The sequence below is a fragment of the Microdochium trichocladiopsis genome, assembly GCF_020744255.1.
Source record: "Microdochium trichocladiopsis strain MPI-CAGE-CH-0230 chromosome Unknown B0I36scaffold_2, whole genome shotgun sequence".
NCBI classification, from domain to species: Eukaryota; Fungi; Ascomycota; class Sordariomycetes; order Xylariales; family Microdochiaceae; genus Microdochium; species Microdochium trichocladiopsis.
In genome coordinates, this window is record NW_025763545.1 from 3631550 (window position 1) to 3652968 (window position 21419).

General features: G+C 57.5%; 8 protein-coding genes across 8 annotated transcripts; 3 read left to right on the top strand and 5 right to left on the bottom strand.

Annotated features, from left to right (window-relative positions):
• Positions 1-175: 175 nt before the first annotated feature.
• Positions 176-1742, bottom strand: B0I36DRAFT_359791 (uncharacterized protein; the record flags this gene model as incomplete). The annotated part of the gene is made up of 6 exons (XM_046158195.1): positions 176-803; positions 861-918; positions 997-1101; positions 1195-1350; positions 1456-1474; positions 1725-1742. 6 exons carry the CDS (start codon positions 1740-1742, stop codon positions 176-178), a joined length of 984 nt encoding a protein of 327 aa, XP_046017318.1.
• Positions 1743-4239: 2497 nt separating this feature from the next.
• Positions 4240-7750, top strand: B0I36DRAFT_346203 (uncharacterized protein; the record flags this gene model as incomplete). Its single annotated transcript, XM_046156430.1, has 3 exons — positions 4240-4611; positions 6083-6665; positions 6723-7750. The coding sequence occupies 3 exons, from the start codon at positions 4240-4242 to the stop codon at positions 7748-7750; spliced, it is 1983 nt and encodes a 660-aa protein (XP_046017319.1).
• Positions 7751-8214: 464 nt separating this feature from the next.
• On the bottom strand, positions 8215-9067 carry B0I36DRAFT_76875 (uncharacterized protein). The gene is made up of 2 exons (XM_046163342.1): positions 8962-9067; positions 8215-8905 (listed from the first exon to the last, which is right to left on the bottom strand). Exon 2 carries the CDS (start codon positions 8785-8787, stop codon positions 8305-8307), a length of 483 nt encoding a protein of 160 aa, XP_046017320.1. The 5' UTR covers positions 8788-8905; positions 8962-9067; the 3' UTR covers positions 8215-8304.
• A 1475-nt stretch (positions 9068-10542) lies between these two features.
• Positions 10543-11132, top strand: B0I36DRAFT_346204 (uncharacterized protein; the record flags this gene model as incomplete). Its single annotated transcript, XM_046156431.1, has 2 exons — positions 10543-10790; positions 11033-11132. The coding sequence occupies 2 exons, from the start codon at positions 10543-10545 to the stop codon at positions 11130-11132; spliced, it is 348 nt and encodes a 115-aa protein (XP_046017321.1).
• Positions 11133-12006: 874 nt separating this feature from the next.
• Positions 12007-13423, bottom strand: B0I36DRAFT_76895 (uncharacterized protein). Its single transcript, XM_046163343.1, has one exon. It carries the CDS (start codon positions 13258-13260, stop codon positions 12055-12057), a length of 1206 nt encoding a protein of 401 aa, XP_046017322.1. The 5' UTR covers positions 13261-13423; the 3' UTR covers positions 12007-12054.
• A 939-nt stretch (positions 13424-14362) lies between these two features.
• B0I36DRAFT_381262 (uncharacterized protein) lies at positions 14363-17372 on the bottom strand. The gene is made up of 2 exons (XM_046160847.1): positions 17004-17372; positions 14363-16875 (listed from the first exon to the last, which is right to left on the bottom strand). The coding sequence occupies exons 1-2, from the start codon at positions 17052-17054 to the stop codon at positions 14704-14706; spliced, it is 2223 nt and encodes a 740-aa protein (XP_046017323.1). The 5' UTR covers positions 17055-17372; the 3' UTR covers positions 14363-14703.
• Positions 17373-17908: 536 nt separating this feature from the next.
• B0I36DRAFT_315772 (Alpha/Beta hydrolase protein) lies at positions 17909-19633 on the top strand. The gene has a single exon (XM_046152910.1). It carries the CDS (start codon positions 18178-18180, stop codon positions 19435-19437), a length of 1260 nt encoding a protein of 419 aa, XP_046017324.1. The 5' UTR covers positions 17909-18177; the 3' UTR covers positions 19438-19633.
• Positions 19634-19809: 176 nt separating this feature from the next.
• B0I36DRAFT_359796 (uncharacterized protein) lies at positions 19810-20278 on the bottom strand (the record flags this gene model as incomplete). Its single annotated transcript, XM_046158196.1, has 2 exons — positions 19810-19916; positions 20080-20278. 2 exons carry the CDS (start codon positions 20276-20278, stop codon positions 19810-19812), a joined length of 306 nt encoding a protein of 101 aa, XP_046017325.1.
• Positions 20279-21419: the final 1141 nt, after the last annotated feature.

Here is a 21419-nt window from a genome sequence, read left to right on the forward strand (position 1 = left end):
TTCGTTATTCGGGTCCATATTCCTCTTTTGGTATGTGTTGACCGACATCTTTCAGAGTGTAGGTTCCTGACTGTGCCGATCACATTTGGCTCCAGATTTTCAGGAGACCGGCAGGCTTGGCTTTAGAACTGCATTCATGTGACGCAGGAGCCTGTGAGGGTGCGGCTGTGTCGCTTTACGCGCCGAGGCTGGGGAAAGCAGACTGGTCGTTGGCATTGAAACCGGCGTTGTCACGGCCGCCGCGGGCACCACCACGGGGGAAGTCACCGCCACGGTTGCCACCACGGCCACGGCCCTCGCCACGACCACGGCCACCACGGGCACCCTCGCCGCGGCCACGACCGCCATCGCCGCGGGCGCCACCACGGCCGCCACGGGGAGCACCAGTAGTAGAGCGCTCGGGCTCAACCCAGGCCTGGTCAATGTCCAGGACGTTCTTGGCCTTGCGCTCACGCTCACGCTTGGCCTTGCCACTGGAAGCGGCGATGAAGTCCTCGCCGTCGTCCTTCTCGATCGGCTTGGCGTTGGCCCACTTCTTGTCAGCCTTGCTGCCCTCGTTGGCCTTGCGGATCTCAAGGCCGTCGCCGAGGCTGAGCTTCTTCTCGGCCAGCTGGGCAAGGTACTCGGTGTACGAGACGCTCTTGGACTCGGGCTCGCCGGGGGTCTCGGCGCCATCGGCGTCCTCGGCAGCAGCCTCCTTGAACTCCTTCTGGGCGATCTCCTCGCCGGCCTGCTCATCCTTCTGCTCGGCATCGCCCTCGTTGGCGCCCCAAGACTGAGCAGCCTGCTTGTCGGTACCGCCGCTGTAACGAGTGGGTCAGTCGAAGCTCATGTTGGAATCAGATTGACACAGTACATACGAAGGCTGGCTCTTAGAGTGCCTGTCATCACGGTTGCGAGGGTGGCGGCTGCCAGGGCCTGTTGGAGAATGTCAGCGATCGAAAGGCTCGGTGCAAAAATTGGAAATGGCCTGGTGCTCAAGAGGGGGCAACTCACCACCACGGTCACGAGCACCACGGCCGCCACGGGCACCGCCGCGGGTGGCCTCGTCAGTTGGCCGGCGCTGGTTGGCACCGGAGCCGGCATTGCGGTCGCGGAAAGCTGAGCACTAGTATCAGTACAACTATTCACATTTGTGGCAGTTCTGCCTTGAGACCAAAGTCAGATGAGACCCAGGCTGGGCACGTTGCATACCTCCCTCATTGCCACCAGGGCCACGGCGAGCACCACCGGCGTTGGCGTTGGCGGGCTTGGCGGGGGCCTCGGGCTCAGCACCACGCTTGCCAGTGCGCATGGTGGTCTTGTCGACAGTCTTCACGGGTCCCGAAGGAGGCTCCTCCTCGTCATTGCCTGATCGAAAGCACGCCTAAGGTCAGTCTTCAATCCATCTCGTTGTACGTCTGTTGTTTCTGCATCCTGCGCCTTGGTGGTAGAGTGTTGGGGGAGCAGCCATACCGAGGAGGGCGAAAAGGTTCTGCAGAACGACAGGATGTCAGCATTTGTGTCTTTGAGGTTGCGGCAGGGCAATCAGGCATTGGAGCTGGGGCGGGCGAGGGCAGCATCGCCAGCGGTCTCGTCGAGGTGATGAGGCCGTGGATTGGGTTTGGCCGGGTGGTGAGTGGGGTTGGACGGGCAGTGATGGCAGAGATTTGCGCAGCGGCGGGCGGAGGAGAACGACGACGACGACGACGACGACGACGACGAGATCAGACGAAATGGCATACCTTTGAGGCGACCGACATGATGTCGCCGAATTTATCGCCTTGCAGCAAGGCGGAACTGTAGAGACGGCAGGGCGGAGGCGGCTTGAGTTGACGAGAGGGAGTACAGCCTGGCACGAGGTCATACCCTGGTGGAGGAAAAGAGAAAAATACGTCGTCGACCCGGGGTGGCAGGAGGTGGGAGGAGCGAGGTGGCTGCGGCGGGCCTCGAGCTTGTGGTGCCAGGCAATGCGTTGCTTGGTAGGCGGCAACTCTTTGCGTGCGTGGAGACCTCTTGTGGCAGGTGCGTAACTATGTGATCGACTGCAGTGTGGGGAGCGATTATTCCCAAAGCCCCAAGCCACAAGCAGCTCGCGGGCGTGGCAGAGACAACGTCTCAGTGCCCTTGCTTTCCGTCGACGTCTTCAGTCGCATGGTAAAAACTACCCAAGTCACTGCGTCCTAGCCGGCGTCCACCTGGGGCATCGTGTGCCGATTTCCTGACGGCCGCTCTCTATCTACAGTACACGCAGCGTGCGACTCAATTGCTCGGCCCAGCTTGCGACAGCATTTGGGCCGTCGGCTCAGACAGCTTCCCACGACGAGGCAGCTGGAAATGCTTGGAATGCTTGCGCGGGGTGGAGACGAGGGAGCTCCAACCTTGAAAGGCAGCTCCTCCCAGCCGGCAAGTATCTTTGCACCACGGCGGTGCTGGCCAGGTACTTTGTGCCTGGCGGAGCTTCCCCAGGCTCAACTTACCCCTCCCTTGGCGACGACGCAATTTTGGCACCCTGCCAGGCATTATTTGTTAGTTTGTGGTTTCTCGGCTCTTTCGCGTCCTAGTGCGCCCTCCTGGCTCCCGCCTTGCCCTTTTGGCTTAGGGCTTTCTTTGGCCAGCTTACATAATGCCATGACGCATTCACTACGCAATGCGATGCAGCAATCCAGGCCAGGCCGGTTGGTATCATGCCTGTCACTTGAAAGTGGTTCGACTCATTGAGAGGCCCCATACGCGGATGAGGCGTTCTGAGATCTGGTGCTTTGATGTGATTTCATGGTGGTGATTGTCAGCGCGCGCGTGTTGTGCATGGGTGGGCTCTACTTGGGCAGGCTTGACTCTTGATTCACCTCAAGCAGCCATGCTCGCCAAGTTGTGAATTGTAAATCCAGTTCGAACTTTGGAATATGCTCGCAATTACCAAAACACCTTTCCAACTAGTATAATAGCCCAGCCGTGCTTGTGTGAGCAATCTAGATGGTGTGGTTCTTCACTTTCAGGATTGAGAAGGTTCCCTCCGTTCTGATTGAGGTGGTGATAGAGTCACTAGGTGTGCTCTGTCATACTGCCTCACTCATTCCTCTCTGGTATTTGTTCGAGGGATGCATCATCATTTGATGCCAGATAGCGAGCTCAGACGTGACGGTCGTGGGTATGCGTAACGTTCACGGCGATCTGCATGTCTTCTGTCCGCGTTGTCCATAAGGAGCAGCAGATCTAATGTGTCCTTCGTGAGCGATGGTGCCCAACAAGCACATTCTCAGGGCATGCAATATTACTCCTCCAACGAAATGACAGGATGAGATATTGCTTCATCTCCAAGGATAGCCTGACCGAGTGTCAAATGAGCTGGTGCCGGTGACTCAAAGGCATCTCTAGTTGGCCTGGGATTCTTGAATCTTGCGCCTGCAGCCTCATCAACCCTTGGCATATATTGTCGGGCGGCCAAGATGAAGATCCTCGCAGCTTGGCTTCATAATCTGCCCTGACAGGTGTGCTGGCCTAGGCTTGGCAGAGGCGGCACAGCATTCACGCCTCTGGCAAGGCCGTGCGTCTGCTTTTGCGCGATATACTCAGAGACGACCAATAACCATCGATGCGCCGTATGCTGACGGTCGCACGCTCGAGTAGAACCCCTGAGGAGGGCTTCCGGCCGAACCTGCAGCATGGCGAGGAAGGGTTCCAAAGTTCCCTGCACGAGCAGCTGCAGGAACCTGTGGCAGTCCTGACAATCCTGTCGAGCATGCGATGTCGGCTCTTGGAGACGCACCAGCACAAGCTGACCCCCACTGATCATTTCAAGTGACACAGGCTGTCGATCATGACGAAAGCATGCTTGTCCTTTGTAGACAAGCCATGAAGCCCGGCGTATGAGGATTGCGTGGGCGATCCTTTGGAGTTTTCCGAGATGGTGCATAAGTTTGATCTACGGAATATCAAGTGACGCGGTTGCGGAGCTCTCGTGGACGATTCTGCGCGTCATGTCATCTGGTAAACGCATGAGCGATAAGGGGAACTCGGCCAGGAGGCACGCCCACACCCACACCAAACTCACTCTTTCGCCCACCCTTTCGATTGCCCAAACCGCAAGGCTGAGGGGATCAAGATGCAGGGGTTTGACAGTGGGGGTTCCCGTAGAGCAGAACCGCAAAGTGAGCTGCGAGGATAAAAGGACGATCGCTGTTTGGCTGGAGCTGCCTCTTGGCGCCAGCTCGGAACTGCGCTAGAAGTCTTCCAGAAAGAAAACCCCACGCTCAGACCATGCCGGGCATAAATTATCCTTCCAGCGCGTGGGGTTTCGCCAGGGGTTGGGCAACAAATCTGATCTTCTGCCGCCGCTGGACTGGCGGCTCGCGAGAGCAGCATGGAGGAAGAAGCAACGTTCTCGCTAGCGAACCTGGCAGGCCGGGGTGTGTCGAGCCAATGGGTGCCAGCACCACCTACCTGACTGGAGCTACGGTGTTCAGCTGCATCTCGTCAAGCGTGGTAGCGTGGTCTCTTCTGGCTCAGCTGACATCAAAGGGTGGCGCGCCTTGGGGTAAGTTAAGCCCTGCCGCGGAGTTACAGCAGTCCATCCTGTCCCGGCCCGCGCACTCGACCGAGGACTGTTTTTGGACCCCTTTCCCTGCGCAGGTAGGTCCCAATAAGCGGATCTGTAATTCACTATTGAGACAAGCGTTTCGAAGTCTTCAAGCTGGAAACAACTACTGCCGGTAGTGGCGCAGGACTGGATGGCCCCGTCAGGGGGTCATGAAGGCTGTCGTCTTCAATGCCGCCGATCACCTTGCCGCATGAACAACCCGACCAGCAATGTTGGTGGTGTCGGACAATTAACTCGAAACTTTGCACCAAGACCGAGGGGGCTGAAATTGTCGCATTCTCGACCCAGACTCGCCTGGAAAGGCGAAAGGACGGTCTTGCACAGCTGGCGCAACTTGGGCACATGTTCTTGGGCTACAAAGCTTCGTGCCCTTGAGTGATGTGACGGACGCAGCTGGTCGCACTTTCCCCATCTGCTGGCGCCCGATCAAGCAAGCGTCCAAGTTCTCCCAAGCATACGTCTCTAGACCCTGCCCATTATTGGTGTGGACCGCATTCACACAACGCAGCCAAGAGTAATGGTTCGCCTAGTGATTGATTATCCCCCTGTTCCATCTGCTAGACCTCTAGACCTCTAGACTTCCGTCCCTGCCCCGAGGTCGGGAACGCCGTCCTCGATCGACCAGTGGTCATACAAGGGCCAGGCTTACACAACGTCGAGGTTATGCAGTGGGCTGCTTGTTCACTCCCGATGCGGGCAAAGCTGACGAGGAGTACCCCAGTGTCGCATCGCCACCAGTTCCTGGCTGGCGCCGAGCTCACCCTCCTGGCATGCACGCCACATGAGCAGGGCTGTCAAGCTGCCCACAGGAGCACGCCAGGAATGCTCAAGACACGTCGAGGCGCAACGGTGGGCGGGCAAGCTGAGAGGGGTGGGCTGGCTCATTTTGCTGAGAGGGTGTTGTTGGCGGCCAGGGTGTCGAGTGGAGAGCGCCGGGGCCCGCCGCTCCAAAGCCCATCTCTCTTTAGGCCAAGCGACCCGGTATAGGCATACAGGGGGGCCTCGAAAACCCTGCTGCCGACTTGCCTCCGCTCGAACTCTCTCCCCCCCGGTCGGCAAGCCGCCCCCTCCGATTTCAATTACATAAACTCAAATCCGCCATTTTCTGCCCGTTTTGCTGTCATCAGGCACTTACCCGTTCACTACCACGCCAAAAGAGGGGATCCTGCAAGTCAGAGTACAGTACACGAAGCTCGACTTGACGTCTCGTTGCAGCTACCGGTCTAGTATTACCTTACACCATCTGCTCCAAAGCCTCGATCCCGGACCCGTCACCCGTCCCGGTCTTCCGCCCTGTGAACTCTCGGATGGCGTGCTGGAGTCGCGACTTCTGCATCCAATTTTCACAGGAACGTGTTTCTTGAGCCTCCACGCGTGGCCCAGTTTTCCACAGCTGAGACCTTGACGTCTCCTGCCTCCCCGGACCACCAGGCCTGTTGGTGACGTGGGCATAGCACACCGGCACTCACGCACGCGCAAAACATACAACGTGCCATTGACCAGCAACCTCCAGTCCCAAGCTCCCCGGGTGTCCTTGTGCGCAGCGCCAACGGACCTAGGAGACGACCTCATTACCACAAGGCAAAGGGCAGAGCTGTTCTACTGAGAGGCGTTTGCCGCCCCTACGGCAATCGTCTCCCTACCTTTATTGTCATGTCTGACAAAATGTCCATCGACAAGAAAGACCCTACCAAGGACGATTCCGACGACTCGAGTCACTCAAGTCCCGAGAATGATTCCACACAGGCTGCCCCTCAGGAGAGCCAGCCTGCTAAACGTAAGGGAGGTCGCAAACCAGTAGGTCTCCCCGGGACTCAGAGGCGGCACGTGACCACTCGAGGACTTCCATGTTCTGACAACCGATTCCAGATCTACGCCACTTCAGAGGAACGCAAGCAGAGAAACCGTCAAGCTCAGGCAGCATTCCGAGAGAGGCGCACTGAATACATCAAGCAGCTAGAGGAGACCATAAGAGTCCATGAGTCCAACTTGAACAACCTTCAAGCCGCCCACAGGAGTGCTGCTGATGAGTGCTTGATGTTGCGCTACAAGAACTCTCTTCTTGAGCGCATCTTGCTCGAGAAAGGTGCGCTTAACACCAAGCTTCTACCGCAAATGCTGTGTACCTAACGCGCTTTCGCAGGAATTGATGTGCAGGCCGAACTTCACGCAAAGACGGGCAGCCCTAATCTTGGCCCGTCACACATGCCTCAGAACATGGTGCAGCCTCCTCCCATACAACGAGCCATGTTCAACCGCCACCACGGAGCTCGCAGATCCGGCTCGAGCATTGCGCCCAAGGTGGACTCCGCAGTGAATGGCATCGCCGCGAACCAGAGCATGGCCCATTCAATGGCCTCGCCCAAGAGCAGGCCTACACCCCCGTCACATGTTGCGTCGCCTACAACCAGCACACCTGGGTTCAGCGGGTCAGCAGCGTCACCAAACACGAGTGCGCACCACGGACTTCGTGGCACACTTCCACCGCCACCTCCACCACCATCGCGGGTACCGCAGATGGCGCCGATGCCGGGCATGTCTGCCGCTGGTCGGCAACAGCTTCTTGCACAGCAACAGAAACAACAGCAGCAGCAGCAGCAACCACTTCATCCTCCGCCACAGCAATCTCAACAACAACCACATCCTCCTCAGCAGGCTATGCCTCCAAGTCACCAGCAACAGCAAGCACCTCCACTCGGTCAAGCTTCGCATGCGCCAGTGTCGCGAGCACCTGGCATCTATCCGTCGCAGTCCTTCCAATCACACATAGAGCAGCTCGGTAAGACAGAGGGCTTCGCTGTGTCCATCCAAGTGCCTCAAACCTACTTTGCTAACTCCGTTGACACAGAGCAAGAATATGATGCACCAAACGATATGATCGATGACGTCGAGCCCGAAACACCGGGGCCTTCGCCATACTCGAACGGGTATCCCAATCCACAGGCACCCGCAATCCCCATGCAGACAGGCCATGGCATGACACCAGCCACGGCCCAGGCTCAAGCCCAAGCCCACATGGCACAGGCGGAGCAAGGAGCTCAGTCGCAAGGACAAGGCTATCCAAGCATGACCCAGCTCCTTGATCCAGCCTTGGATTGGGATCCATTCGGCCTGAGTGCCTCCATGGCCTTTCCAAGCCAGTTTTCCTTTGACACCAGCAACATGAGATGAGCGCCACCATCAGTCGCTTTGGTGCCTTTTCGAAAATTGACGTTGGCTCTCGCTCGAAAGCGAGATGCTCGGCTTGGGCTCGTCCTCGCTGTGGCGAAGAGCAGGCGCAACCATTGACTCACACCCGCGACAACTTGATTTCAAGTGCGACCTACCAATGCAGGGACCTATTGGTACACAGTACAGCCATGCTATGACTTCTCGACGACGTGGACTGGTTCTGCAACCGCAACCGAAGTCGACACGGCTGGCACCGAGAGGCTGGCGACTAGTGACGGCATCCACGAACGCAGACAGCACATGAGGTGCTCGTCATTGTGGTGGAGTGATATGCACCACCACTCAAAGCCATATCGCGAATAGGATTGAACCATGACTGGTAGTCCGAACCCGAGTTCCGCATGAGGTGGAACGAGTCTCGCGGAATTGCATAAGCGGGGCCGGGGTCCGGCAGGCTCTGAGACAGAAGCAGCCTAGCCTGTCTCCGCACCGGGCACGGACCAAGAAAAGGTTGCATCTCCTCGGGGTTCGTGTGCCTCCGATAGCGCAGGTGCTCACACACCAACAGTTGCATCATGTGATGCACATGCGACGGTGCAGGATTTTCTCCACTGCACCACGACAGGTGACGGCATCCCACCACGACCCGGACAAACCGAGACAGTGGCCAAGATCGGATTCACTGCCGGGCGAAAGCGCAGGTCCAGCACGGGAATTGACAGGGAAAACAGTCGACTCACCATATCGAATTGCAAGCAGCAGCCGGTAGCTTCGCTTGCTAGCATAGTTGCTGAATAAAGGACTAGGCTCGAAACGCCGAGGGGCTTTTTGAGTTTGTCGAGACCCAACACATTTATTGACCAATGACTGCGTCTGTGTACCCATGGTGTCCTCGGTGACGAAAGCGGGATCGAGCTTGTGCAATGACCGCCATCTCCAAGACGTTCCACGTTTCTGTGGCCCAGTGAGCAGAGCCACGTGTAGCCTAGTTTCTGATCACCCCTTTTTGGCGTGGTTGCTTCCCGGAAGTGGGCCATTGCTTACGGGCCACGGTGTCGCGCTGCTGTGGCCTTATCGATCTCGTCGTCTTGCAACTCTGCCCTTGCTCATTGAAAATCGAACAACATTGTCCGGATTCACTGCCTTGACGTCGCACTGTTATTGGTCCAAATGAGTGGGTGAGGGCGCCAAGCTTTCCGGGTTGTCCGTACAGTGATGCCTGGCGGATGTGGGGCCGTAATGAATGCGCAGCGGACTCCAGACCAGCGATCCTCTCTTCATGTCGACTTGCATCACCCACCAGGCTGCCTTCAGCTGCTTGGCTGCCAGCCAGGTTATGGCCATGCACTGGCGCTTGTGGTTGTACCGGCAAATAATCATTCGGCTGAGTAGTATCCGGTGGAGGTGACCACCCTGGGAAACGGTGTCGAGAAGGGCCACGTGCTTGAGCGGAAGATGACTTCCTTGCTGGATCCTCCCACAACCTGTGCCGGTGCCTAGAAGCGGCCCACAGGCTTAGCACTGGAGATTGGAGCCCGGCACTCAAGAGAGCTTTGGAAAGCTATGGCGGTTCGCAAATGGTAAACTTGGTACCAATATAGCCTTTCGTGACAGCAGTCCCAACATCGTGTCGAGGGCAGCGTTGACAAAGTTTGGGCGACCTTTTTGAACCGTAAAACCCAGTCCGTCAGGCAGGCTGGTTGCCCGTGAGAGCTTGGCCCGCCATGGCTCATCGGCAACCTGGCCTGAGGAACCCTTGCGACATGGTGGAGAACGAGTGCAGCTCCGCAGGGTGGACGAGGTCGTAGTTACGGTTAAGTGCATCTTGCAGGGTCGGATGGCCGTTGCTGTTCGACGCGTGCCAAGACGCGAGATGGCTTCTGTTTGATCCTGGCGAGCTGGAGCTGGCGGAACTGCGGCACATTGACCTTGGAGGGGGCTTCTTGAAATCCCAATCATCTGACTTTGTCCTGGCGCGCCAAGGGGGGTCTGCTAGCGAGGCGGGACTGTTCATTTGAGCCAGCTTAGCTGGTGAGCGGCGTGCTGAGGAGGAAATGATGGGTTATTGACGAAAGAGCCCGGCAGCATGGGGAACGGTGCTGGCATCTCGTGACCCTCGGGGGGCCGCGCCATTTTGTGAGGAGGCTACTGGGCTGGTTGGCGGAGTGGGGGGTGGTGATGGTGGTGGTGGTTGTGCAGCATAACCGCATTGTGCTGTGCTGTGCTGTGCCATGTTGTGCTTCGGTGTTTGAGATGAGCCCGCTCAGGTGGGGCGGCGGCGGTGCTTCTGGCCAGTAGACACTCGTCCTGGGCACGGCTTCTGTGAGATGAAGCATCGTCGTCTTGTTGCCGGCTCGAAGAAGGCAGATGTTGGGCCTGGTGGTTTTCCACGGTAAGGAGAGGCTAGAGATTGACAGGAAGAGAGAGAGAGAAAGAGAAAAAAAGGGTCACCGGGAGGCAGGAGAGGGAGCTGGGGGACTGTCGAGACTGATAAAGCGAATCCTGGGGCAGGAGCACCCACGAGAGAGATAGGGACCTGGAGATAACCACACATCCGGGGAAAAGACTAGGTACTGGGCTGGTCTGGGAGGGCTTCCTTATCTCTTGGGCCGCGGCGGCGTGGCAACAAGTCAGCGGCCACACACACGGGGCGGGTGTGCACTGGCCCAGCTAGCAGGGCAGGGAACGGCCAGAGATAAGAGCCCGCGGGCTCCCCATTCACGAGCTTGAGACAGGACGGCATCAGGGCAGGTACTGCATTCTCATTGGGGAGCCGCCGCCGTTTCTCTGACATGCCGATTAGCAATGGATTCGCATTTGTCACTGTCATTGCTCACACTCACGCATACACCAACGACAGACCACCGACACTGCCACCAGATCTGGCCTGGGGCTTGAGTCGCGCATGGCGTAGTCCGCCCAGACCTAGACCAGATCAACCATTAGCTAAATGGTGGTGGCCCAATGGGATCAAACGTAATGGCTTTGCGGCATCTTTCGTTCCCAAGACGATTAGCACCGTGGGCAAGCGTACCTCCAGGTAAGTGTGGATAAGGAAGGAGAGAGGGGGGGGACTTGACGGAATTCCATTTCCAGATTGCATCAGAAAAGAGTTTATCGTAATAGTATACTCGGCGGCAAGGCAGGGCAAGGCAAGGTACCCATTGCGCCACCAGCAGCACCGCTGTCAAATGTCACCCTTTGCTGGCCGCACCTTTCCTATCAGGCGCACGTCCACACACATGCACATACACACACACACACACACACGCCTACACACAGGTACCTTGAAGTAGCTGGACGAGGCAGTTACCACGTCCACAAAAAGCAGCAGCATCTTATTCTTCTTACCTCCCCCAGCGTCGATAAGGTCATTCACTGACACGTTTGACCTTGACAAGAAGAAAAACCCTTTTCATTCGTGTCTCCCATCATCCCCGGGTCCCCAAAAAAAAGTTTCCTTTTGCTCAGTCTGCAAATTGCATAACCCTTGATCCACCCCCTACGCAGAACCTGAGCATCCATCTGCGCTACATGCCATTTGAAGATAATACAATGGATGCCCGTTGACATAATAATAATAATTAGCCTTGACACGGGCAACCCCTTGTCACAGTCACATGTAAAGCCAAGCAAAGATTCTCCCACTTCACAGCTAAGTACGTAGCTACACCCACACCCACACCACAGATATCTCATAATCGCTTGACCAAATGTCAACGTAATACGAAACCTGCACCATCGCCATGGAAAAGATTCCCAAAAGTTGGACACCACAGAATCAGCGAGCGCCGCCCTGCCTAATCGAGCAGGTGTATTAATTCATATCTATTCTGCCTGCTTGACTGGTTGATTCATTGATACACCAGCACACTCATCATCTCCGCCCGGATTGGCCGGACTAGCCATATCTCGAGGTCCAGACAGGTGGCGCGGGCGGGATCCCTCCGCCCCCCCAGTCCCGTCGGCTGTTCCGCTCCGCTCCGTGCCTCCTCGGAGGCGGAGTTGGGCGATAAGGATGCGGATAGCCCGGCTTCCATCGGCCCCAAGGGGGGACAACTTCCCGTTCCTGGACTTGTACTACTTGACTATTGGCAGAAAGTTGGGGGGGTTCACTTCGGCTTACCGCGCTCCTGCGTTCCTGATAGGATGTCCCAGAAGGTGGTCGCCATTTCAATTATTCACGAAGATTGGGACAATAAGGTGAATGAGAGGATGCTGTCAAGGCTCAACGTGTTTCCGACTCATCGATTGAGTACCTTACAGCAACGGCAAAGCGCTCATGAGCCGGGATAAGCCTTGGTTTAGTGGTCTCTTTGCTGCGCCTGCTGCGATAGCCGAGCTACAGTTCCCGGCCTGACACCGCTCATCGCCAGCGGACTCCGGCTCCGCAGATTGCCCAGGCTCAGATAGCCCTGCAGTCCTTGAGCTGGCCCTTGCGTTGTTTCTCCTCCACGCCTGGAATCCTGAGGAATTCGCTGCATACTGCCATGCTGAATAACATGGTTGTCACTAGCATGCATGTCAGGAGTATAGTTCCGTACACGACCTATCTCAGAAGAAGGCTTTGGTGCCGGCAATCGAGATCTGTCACCAAAGATTCCCCGTTTCAACCGCGCTCTCTTATTTGCCTCTCGCTTCAGAGTTTGCTCGGAGAATATGCCGCGAAGCCGTGTCGGGAAGCTCTTCGAGACTCCTTCGACGTGGTATGAATCCAGATATTCCCGTGACTGGGGTGCAGAAATCTGAGTTGGCAGAAGGGGAAGACGCGATGTTGGGTGCGGAGGAGATGGCGGCAGACCGAAGGCGGACGGGAGTAGTTGACCGGGCGTGACTTGCTGATTGCCACCTACACGAGCTCTATCAAGCGAGACCGATGCGTATGGCAGTATTGACCGGCCACCGGCCCTTCCCGCCAAGTGGACACTTGGAGACGTATTGTTTAGAGGATAGTCCGACTGCGGCGGGAGGCTGTCGCTCGCGTTCGTGTAAATGTGAGCCTGCCTAGGGTAATCATACAGACCTTCCTGCTGTGGTGTCGGCTCGTGCTCCTCAAACACGGTCGGTTGACGAACAGCATGACTAGGCTTGACGTCATCAGGATCTGTGCTACCAAACCCCATCACTCGCGACGATGGGCGCACGAGCGGCTCTGTCTTGACGAAAGACGGCCCCTTGGGAGACATGATGACACTAGGCTGCTCAGGCCAGGCAAGGTCTTCCTCCACTCCAAGGGGCACCATTGGAGAAGCACGACGAGATGGAATCAGGTGGAGTTGCTCTGGACTTGTTGGGCATGATACAAGAGGCGGAAATGCTTCGTCTTGCGGCGTTGCGGATTGACCACGATTCGGTGTTGGGAAATGGTCATCGAGCAAGGAGCGTGGACGTATTGCTGGCAATAGCGTGTGCTGCTGCCAGGCCGGGCTCTGAGGAGAGATCTGCATCCATAGGGGGATCGGTTTCGTTGGGCTCGGCCTGAAAGCCGGCTTCCCAAGGGGGTCCATCATTGACACGTAGATGGTCGAGTCGAGTGGTACAATGCAGTCTCCGATGTGCGGGTTGCTCGCGGCACCATCCAGCTTGGCGGAACTTGGGATACTGCGAAATGATGAGTGCTAGAAGATACCGTCAGCCGAGGAATTACCATTCGACGCGAGTCGAAGAGCCTACATTTTGCTGCCCAAGGGATCGTCCGTAAGCCAACGTTGAGTCTGAAGGCGTTCCAGAAAGCACTTCACGTCTCTCCCATCGCATTCGACTGAGCCCGCCATCCGCCCTATCTACTCTTCGCAATGCCCGTTGGAGGACATTGGGATGCTCGACATCTTCATTGTCGCAGTCAACAAGGCAATTGGCACACATTGGGATCACGTCGATCTCCCTTGCTCTTTTCCCGCGGTCTCCATTATCCGCTGCTCCCAATGTGCCCCCGTCCTCCGTCCCAACTCCATGAGCACGACCGCCACCAAAGACCTCTGCGACAGACGGCCCCGTGACAACCCTGCGATTGCCACAGAACAGACACCCATAGCACCCGCGGTGCCAGAAGCACCAGCCGAGCGACACCACCTCGTCTGCGCGGAAGCAGATCTCGCCGCAGACCTAGCATATGGCGAGGCCGATGAGCCCGCGCAGGCAGGGCTCGCAGGTAAGGCGGGCGGTCGAGCGCCCCACGATGCGCGGCGCCCCCCGCGAGAGGTGCCAGCAAAATGTGCAGGTGAAGAGTTGCTCGTCGTGTTCGGCGGTAGTGTTGACTCGGTCGTCGTTCTGTCTGGAGGAGGTCGACAGGTTGGCGAGGACAGTCATTACCGAAAGTGATGCTGAATGTCGACCAGAGGGAAAATGATGTTTTCTACTGATGTTTGTCAAGGGAAGGATAGGATGAGGAGGCAATTTGTGTGTTAAGGCGAGGAGCCTCCAGAAAGACTAGGGATGTTATTGGCGATGTAACAATTTGGGCGTGGCCTGCGTTGGTCTTCAAAGCGCAGGAGTCTTGTTCCTGAGCTCGCGGGGAAGGCGCGACCACTGGTCGGCGAGGGCACTTCACAAACCATGAGATTCCCCTCTTGACTCGCACTTCGGCCGAACAGGTACGATACACGGGAATGAGTCTAGACACTGGCATATCGTGTGATGCGACACGTGGCCACCATTGATATCATTAAATCACTAACGTAAAACTCCCCAAGTTATTCCTTGCCATACAGACAGACGCCGTGACCTGGGGCCTCAGCCCCTCAAAACAAGAACCTTATTACCAAACCAGAAACTCCGGTTGTCCTGTCCAATCCCACTTCCTGTACGCCTGGGTGGAAAATCAAAATTACACGAGGTGTCAAACAAACTCAAGCGCAGCGTTCATCAACAACACGCTTGACTGTCTTTGTTGAAAACGCGACAACCGCAAACGCGGTGATCCACTTCAAGTATCAACTTGACATGTCTCCGAATCACTTCCGCATCTTCGGCTGAGCGAGCATGTGCAGCCTGCTCAGGCTCATGCCAGCCTTCTTCTTCTGCTGAGAGGCCGGCGTCACCGCCTGCTTCTTGACCAAGCTCTTGGCTGGAGACGGCGAACTGATCATTCTCGGCGCGACGATGGCGTGCCCTTCGACCTTCGGAGTTTTGCGCAGTTTCTTCGCGCCGCGCTGGACGCCTTCGTCAATCTCCTCATCTTCTTCGGAATCAGCACGGTGACGCTTCTTGTTCGATAGACCATGAGCCACAGGTGGCAGGGGCATCTTCTGCACCTTGGGATCGGTGTTCTCCTTGTTGACTGACATGCCGAGTGACCGCGGAAAGGCGCCAGGCATGCGAGCAGTCGGCATAAACGAGGACTCACGCACGACTTGACGAACGCTGGATTGGCCTACAGAGCCGCCGAAGCCTTGCACAGGTGGAGTATCGAACTGGATCGTGTGGTCACTGCGGAAGGTGAAGGTGCCAGGAACAGAGGGCGGTAGTGGAGACAGGATCTGTCTCTTGGTTGAGGGCGAACCAGCCGACACATCCTGCTCCTCCGGTACCTCATAGGCAGAAAGATCAGGGTAAGAGACCTCCTCGTCCGCCTTCTCCTTTTGGGGCTTAAACAGCTGTCGTGCTTCAGACTTGACAGGAGAAGTCCTTGTGAAGGCGGGCTGGGCAATAGGCGCCGCTCGTGGAAGGGCAGATTTGATAGGCGAGGGCGAGTTCTGATCAACAGCAGCACCCTTGGTGTCCGGGGTGAAATTGACACGGCGCTCCGAGGCGACGCTGATAGCGAACTTGGCTTTAGGTGTTGCCAGGGGCACAGGCTGAAGCGGGCGATCCACAAAGTGCTGACGACCATGGATCTTGGACGGCGATGTTGCCGAATAGGTCATGCCCGTCTTGGGAGGCTTGCTGCTCCCGCTGACTGTGCGTTTGAGGATTGACTTCATCTTATCAAAGCGACCGGGAGTCTGGATATATGTGGGAGGATTGGCAGCGGCTGGCAGTTTGCTCGTAGCCGCAGACTTCATGAACGACAAGCCAGTCTTGTTTGGGGCCTTCAGGATGCCCGTGATACTCGACTTGCTAGGCGTCCGGACGAGGCTACCCGTTTCAGGCTTCGTGGATGCCTTACTGACACTTGCAAGGCTCGACTTGCTGGGTGATCGCGCCAGGGTTTTCTCGCCTGGTTTGGCCGACAACTCAGTCTTGCTCGGCGACTTGACCAAGGTAATGGTTGGAGTTTTGCAAGCCTGAAGACGTGCCAATGTCGATCGAGTAGGCGTTGTGAGGTGCGGAAGAGTCTGGTTGCGAGGCGCGGCACCTCGAGGGGAGTCCATACCGCTGCTCTTGGGGCGCGGAATGTTGCTGCCGTCGCGGGAGACAGGTCTGAGTGAGGATGCGTCGTCCTCGATCCGCTGGCGAACCCGCTTGGTCGGGGATTCTGGCTCGTCCATCTGCTTGCTTGGCACTTTGCGAATGGACCGCTGGGCCGAGATCTTTTGCTTCGCCGACTCGGGCTCATCCAAGTTGGCTGCAGCCTGTGAGCGCTTCATGGCCGGCTTGATAGGTGTGATGCGAGAAGGATCGGCCCGGAAGGCCGACGGATGATTGGCAATAGAGTCCATCTTCTTGAACTCGGCCATGTGAACCTCGCTGAAACGGCCTGCCTTGCCCTTTGCCCTGGCAATGACACGGCCGTCATTGCCTTTGGCGCGCTCCTCGTCGCGCTCCTCCTTGAGCTTCGCCTTGATTGCTGCGGCCTCCTCGCGCAGAGCCTCCATCATGCGCCGGGCCTCGGGGCCGAGCTCGCCATCATAACCAGGTCTGGGCGTGCGGAAGGTGAAGTCGGAAGAGGGCACACGTGACTTGGAGGGTGTGGCATGCGTGGCAGCGATGCCTTGTCTCTTCTCAATGTCGACAAATCCGAGCTTGAGGCCCGAGGAAGGCGGCGCCGTGGTGGGCTGGTAGCGGCTGGGATGCATTTCAGAAGGGGCCAGCTTGACAGGAGTTGCGGCCGCGGGAGTGGACGGTTGGTGAGGCGCCGGCGAGGACATGATTGCATCAAGCGACTGAGCGGCGGGCTTGTCCATTGTGGCCTCGTCAGCCTCGAAGACAGAGCCAAGGCGAGGCGCGGGAGAGGCGGTGCTCCGCTGGGCAAAGGAAAAGAAGAATGTCAGCACTGATGATGTCGAGTCTGAACTCGCAGGCCCTCGTACGACCCCGTGCACAGTCATGCGACAGCACAATGGCAAGAACCGTGGCATCGATGCAGACTTACGTTGAGGGAGGCGCTCGCAATGCGAGCGGAACGTCTGTGAGGCGTTGCCATGCTGGCGGTGTCGGTCAGATGATCGTGAGCGGGAGCGCAGGAGCGGTTGTGGTGTTGGCAGGGGGAAAGTCGGGCTCGGAGGGCGGGAGAGTCGGGAACCCCTAGAGATGCGCCAGCGCGGGACGAGGAGCGTCGTTGACGACGGTGATCAGCTGAGATGATGTAACGGACGGAACGGGTCTGGGGTTGAGACGAGCGTCGAATGTTGTGTGTGCCGTCTTTGTCGCAATTCTTTTGTTTACTTTGACCAGGGACGCGGGCCAATCAAGACGCCGGATCGGCTGGGGGTGGCCTAAGCTCTCTGTGCCTGTGAGCGGGCCAACAGTCGAGCCAGTGCGGTCAAACAGTTGGCGTCACACGGTGGGGCGGGAAGGGGTCCGCAAGCCCCTCCGCCCGCCGCCTGCCGCCTGCTCCACTTTTGTCCTGCCGCCCGCGATGTCATCCAACTCGATGGTTGGGGAGAGGGGGGTTTCGACATCCACAGGTCGATGTGTGGTGTTTTGCTTCACAGCAAGGCAGAGAGAGGTAGAGGCATGTGGGCGGAATGGCAAGGGTTCCCGGCCCGTATGCTAGCCCGGCAGCCTTCGTGGCTAGCGATAGCTGATTAATTGTCGCCTCGTCAACCGCGCCCTTCGAAAGTTTGTCGCCAACGATCTCCAAAGCTGTGCCACCGCTCATAGCCCTGTGTCTCCGAGCAAGGCGCATGTGCCTTGCAGATCTACCCCAGCCTGGATGCCCAAGCAGCCCGGCTCTGTCTTCGCCGCCATTTGACTGACTAAGCCATGGCATGCCTTGTAGAGTACGCCTTTCCAGCAGCACCTGCATGCTTGTCTGGGGCGGTTTGGCATGACTTCATCTGTCTGTTCGGGAGCTACTAAATGCTATCGTGGTTGAGCTCTGAGCTTCAAGTCGTATATAATTGCACCGTTGGTCTTCTCCGTCCCATCGCCATAATTGGGCAAACCAAATGTGATTCACAGTTCTCTTGTTTCTCAATCAGTGGCTGTCTGTCCCCATCGCTCTGGCATCGTCTTGAATCTACAACTCCAGGCTTCACACTGCTACATTCCCACCTGATACTTCGGCCACACCCTTTACTGCCCCGCGCAAGGACACTAACGCAATGGCGGACATCAAGCCGTACACGATCGCGGTCCCGGACTCGGCAATCGAGGACCTGAAGCTGCGCCTCTCTCTCGCCAAGTTTCCCGACGAGCTCGAGGGTGCAGGCTGGGACATGGGCGTGCCCCTGGCCGAGGTCCAGCGGCTGGCCAGGCACTGGCAGAAAAGCCACGACTGGCGCGCGGCCGAGCGGGAGCTCAACAAGCTGCCCAACTATGTCACGCCCATCCAGTGCGACGGCGGCTTCGAGGCCCTCGACATCCACTTTGTCCACGTGCGCAGCAGCGCCGCCAAGGCCGGGCAGAACGCGATCCCCTTACTATTCGTCCACGGCTGGCCGGGCCACTTCCAGGAGGTCCTCAAGATCCTGAAGCCCCTGACCGAGGGGGAGGCCGGGGACGACACGATCCCCGTCTTTGATGTGGTCGCGCCGAGCCTGCCCAACTTTGGCTTCAGCCAGGGCACCAAGAAGAGGGGCTTCGCGCTCGAGCAATACGCCGAGACGGTGCACAAGCTCATGCTCAAGCTGGGCTACGACGAGTATGTCACGCAGGGCGGCGACTGGGGCTGCCACATCACCCGCGCCCTCGCGCACATGTACCCGAGCCACTGCCGCGCCACGCACATCAACATGGACAGCTGCTCCCCTCCGAGCTTCCTCACGGCACCGCTGGTCGCCGCCCGGGCCGCGCTGACGCCGCACTCGAGGCGCGAAGCCGCGGGCGTGGCCCGCACAAAGTGGTTCAACGAGCAAGGGCGGGGCTACAACCTCACTCAGTCGACCAAGCCCCAGACCATCGGGTACGCGCTGGCCGACAGCCCCGTGGCGTGCCTGTCGTGGATCTACGAGAAGCTGCACGACTGGACGGACGCCGTGGGCCGCAGCTGGACCGACGACGAGGTCTGCACGTGGGTCTCGATGTACTGGTTCAGCACCGCGGGGCCCGCCGCCAGCGCCAGGATCTACTACGAGGCGACGCACAACGTCGACAGCCGCGAGGGCAAGCTGGACCACGAGAGGCTGAGGACGTACAGCCCCGGCGTGAAGCTGGGGTTCAGCCACTTCCCGATGGATCTCGTGGTGCTGCCCAGGTCTTGGTTCGCGACGCTGGGCGAGGTCGTGTTTGACCGGGAGCACGAGAGTGGTGGGCACTTTGCGGCGTGGGAGAGGCCCAAGGAGCTCGTCGCGGATGTGCGTGAGATGTTTGGAAAGGGCGGTGGTGCTTTTGGCTGTGTCAAGGGCAAGAATGGGTACGCTTAATCTGCTGTGAATTATCTGGATGGCTGGCAGTACACATATAAGTACACAAGAATATCTAGACGGACGCATGGGCAACGCACTACAAGGCAAAGCACACAAGGACATGGAACAATGCGCCGCTCAATCCTGACCAGTATGGGCCCTTCTGAGAATTTTGCAGATAAACCTAATCGTTTCTCAGTAAACACAAACTCATAACGTCGTGACAGTCATTCCCCCTCATCCTGTTCGCCGTGCTTCTGAGAAAGTCACTAAATCCTCGCAGTTCACCACCGCCCCCCTGGACTATCGTACATAAGGTCACTCTTTACCATTCCAAAACTTTCCAGTCGTCGTACTCGACTATCCTCCAGTAGGTGGCCCGAGACACATCTATTTGTTCTTGATGGTCCGGCTGACGGGTGTGGTACCTTGCCTCTGCGAGAAGAGCAGATACCCGAACACGACGGCGGCAATCGTGCCAAGGATGAAGAAGTTGTCTGGATTCCCGTAAAGTCAGTATTCCGGCTTGTCGCTGCGGGGGATTATTTCACTCTATATAGAACTGTCCACAAGAGGAAACCCAAAAGGGTTGTGGGTAGGTGGAGGTGAAAGTTTTGAGGCTGAGGCTGAGGTTGAGGTTGAGGAGGAAGGAAGACTCACGGATCGCAAAGCCGAGCGTGTTCTCGACAAAGTGCGCGACGCCCTTGAACAGGCCCAGCACCGAGTCGAAGACGAGCTGGAAGAAGTGCAGCACGGCTGAGATGGCGCCCTCAAAGATGTGAAAGATGGTCGCGAATATGCCCTGGAACACCTCGATCACGGACTGGACGAGATGGCCGATTCCTGATGCCACGCCCATTTTTGCTGATATGTCGGTGTAGGTGGGAAGGGTGAATTTCCAAAGCGCTTGATGGCTGGATTGTATCGGGATTGGTTGTGCGAGAAGAATACGTTCTAAAAGAGACTCGAAGGCTAGGTATGTAGTGCTTGTGGGACGTACGTGAAGGGGGCCGCATGGGGGCCTACTTATAATGTGGCTGGAGCAGGACGTCGGGGCACCAGGACACCACGAGGGCCAGGCAGGTAGGTACGGAGGTACATGGCGTCTGCACTTTGATCCTGCGAATCTCAGATGTCATCTCCCTCCATCTTGCAAAGGTTTCCCCTTCCTTCTGTGCAGTACCTTGGACCACTGCCAGGATTTACGCCACAATGACAACGAGGCCCCCGGCAGAGCAAAGGGTAGAGAGACAAGACTACGTCAGTGCCAGGGTTCTGAGGCTGAACCCACATGTCGATACCCGCAGCAAACGCTCCGGCCCTGTCACACGTCCTCGGCTGGCTCCGGACAGCTGTTGCTCAAAAGCGACAGGCTCTACATGAAAAGGGCTGCAGAGTTTCAGAAGGACACGCACCAGAATGGAGGCAACAAGTCCCCTTGACGGGTGCCCGGGGTGCTCAAGGCGGGGGGATCGAGATGCACGGCTGCTTGCTCGTCACACGGCGATGATGGAACAAGGTGACGTGGGGCCGGCGTGCAAGTGACGTCAGTCCTGCCTAAAGCTTCGAGAGCAGCAGGCCCTGATTGGCTGTAGCCCTGCCCCAGCAAATAGGCTAGCGCACCACGGCGCTTTGCTTGTCATCGGTCCCAGCTGGGGATTGGGACGCACTAGCACGCGACTCCAGAGGGGAATTCTTTTCTTGAGGTAAAGTCGTAGGAGCCATTTAGAGACAGAAAATAGGCACTATGGTCAATACAGTACGGCTCTTATGTTTGATTGGAATATGAAAGTTGCCATTTGCACAGCAGTCCTGGTTGATGGCCTCCAGGCAATCAAAGCAGTCGCCCTTGAAGTTCTTCGTGCAATCATGTCTTTGTCTCGGCCTGATCTTGCATTGACTGGAGCTTTGAACAAGGCCGGAAGCCGGTGGGGGAACTAGCTGAAACCCAGCGCATTCGCCAGGTCTGAGGCATAAAGCTGTGCGCTTCTTGAGTATAG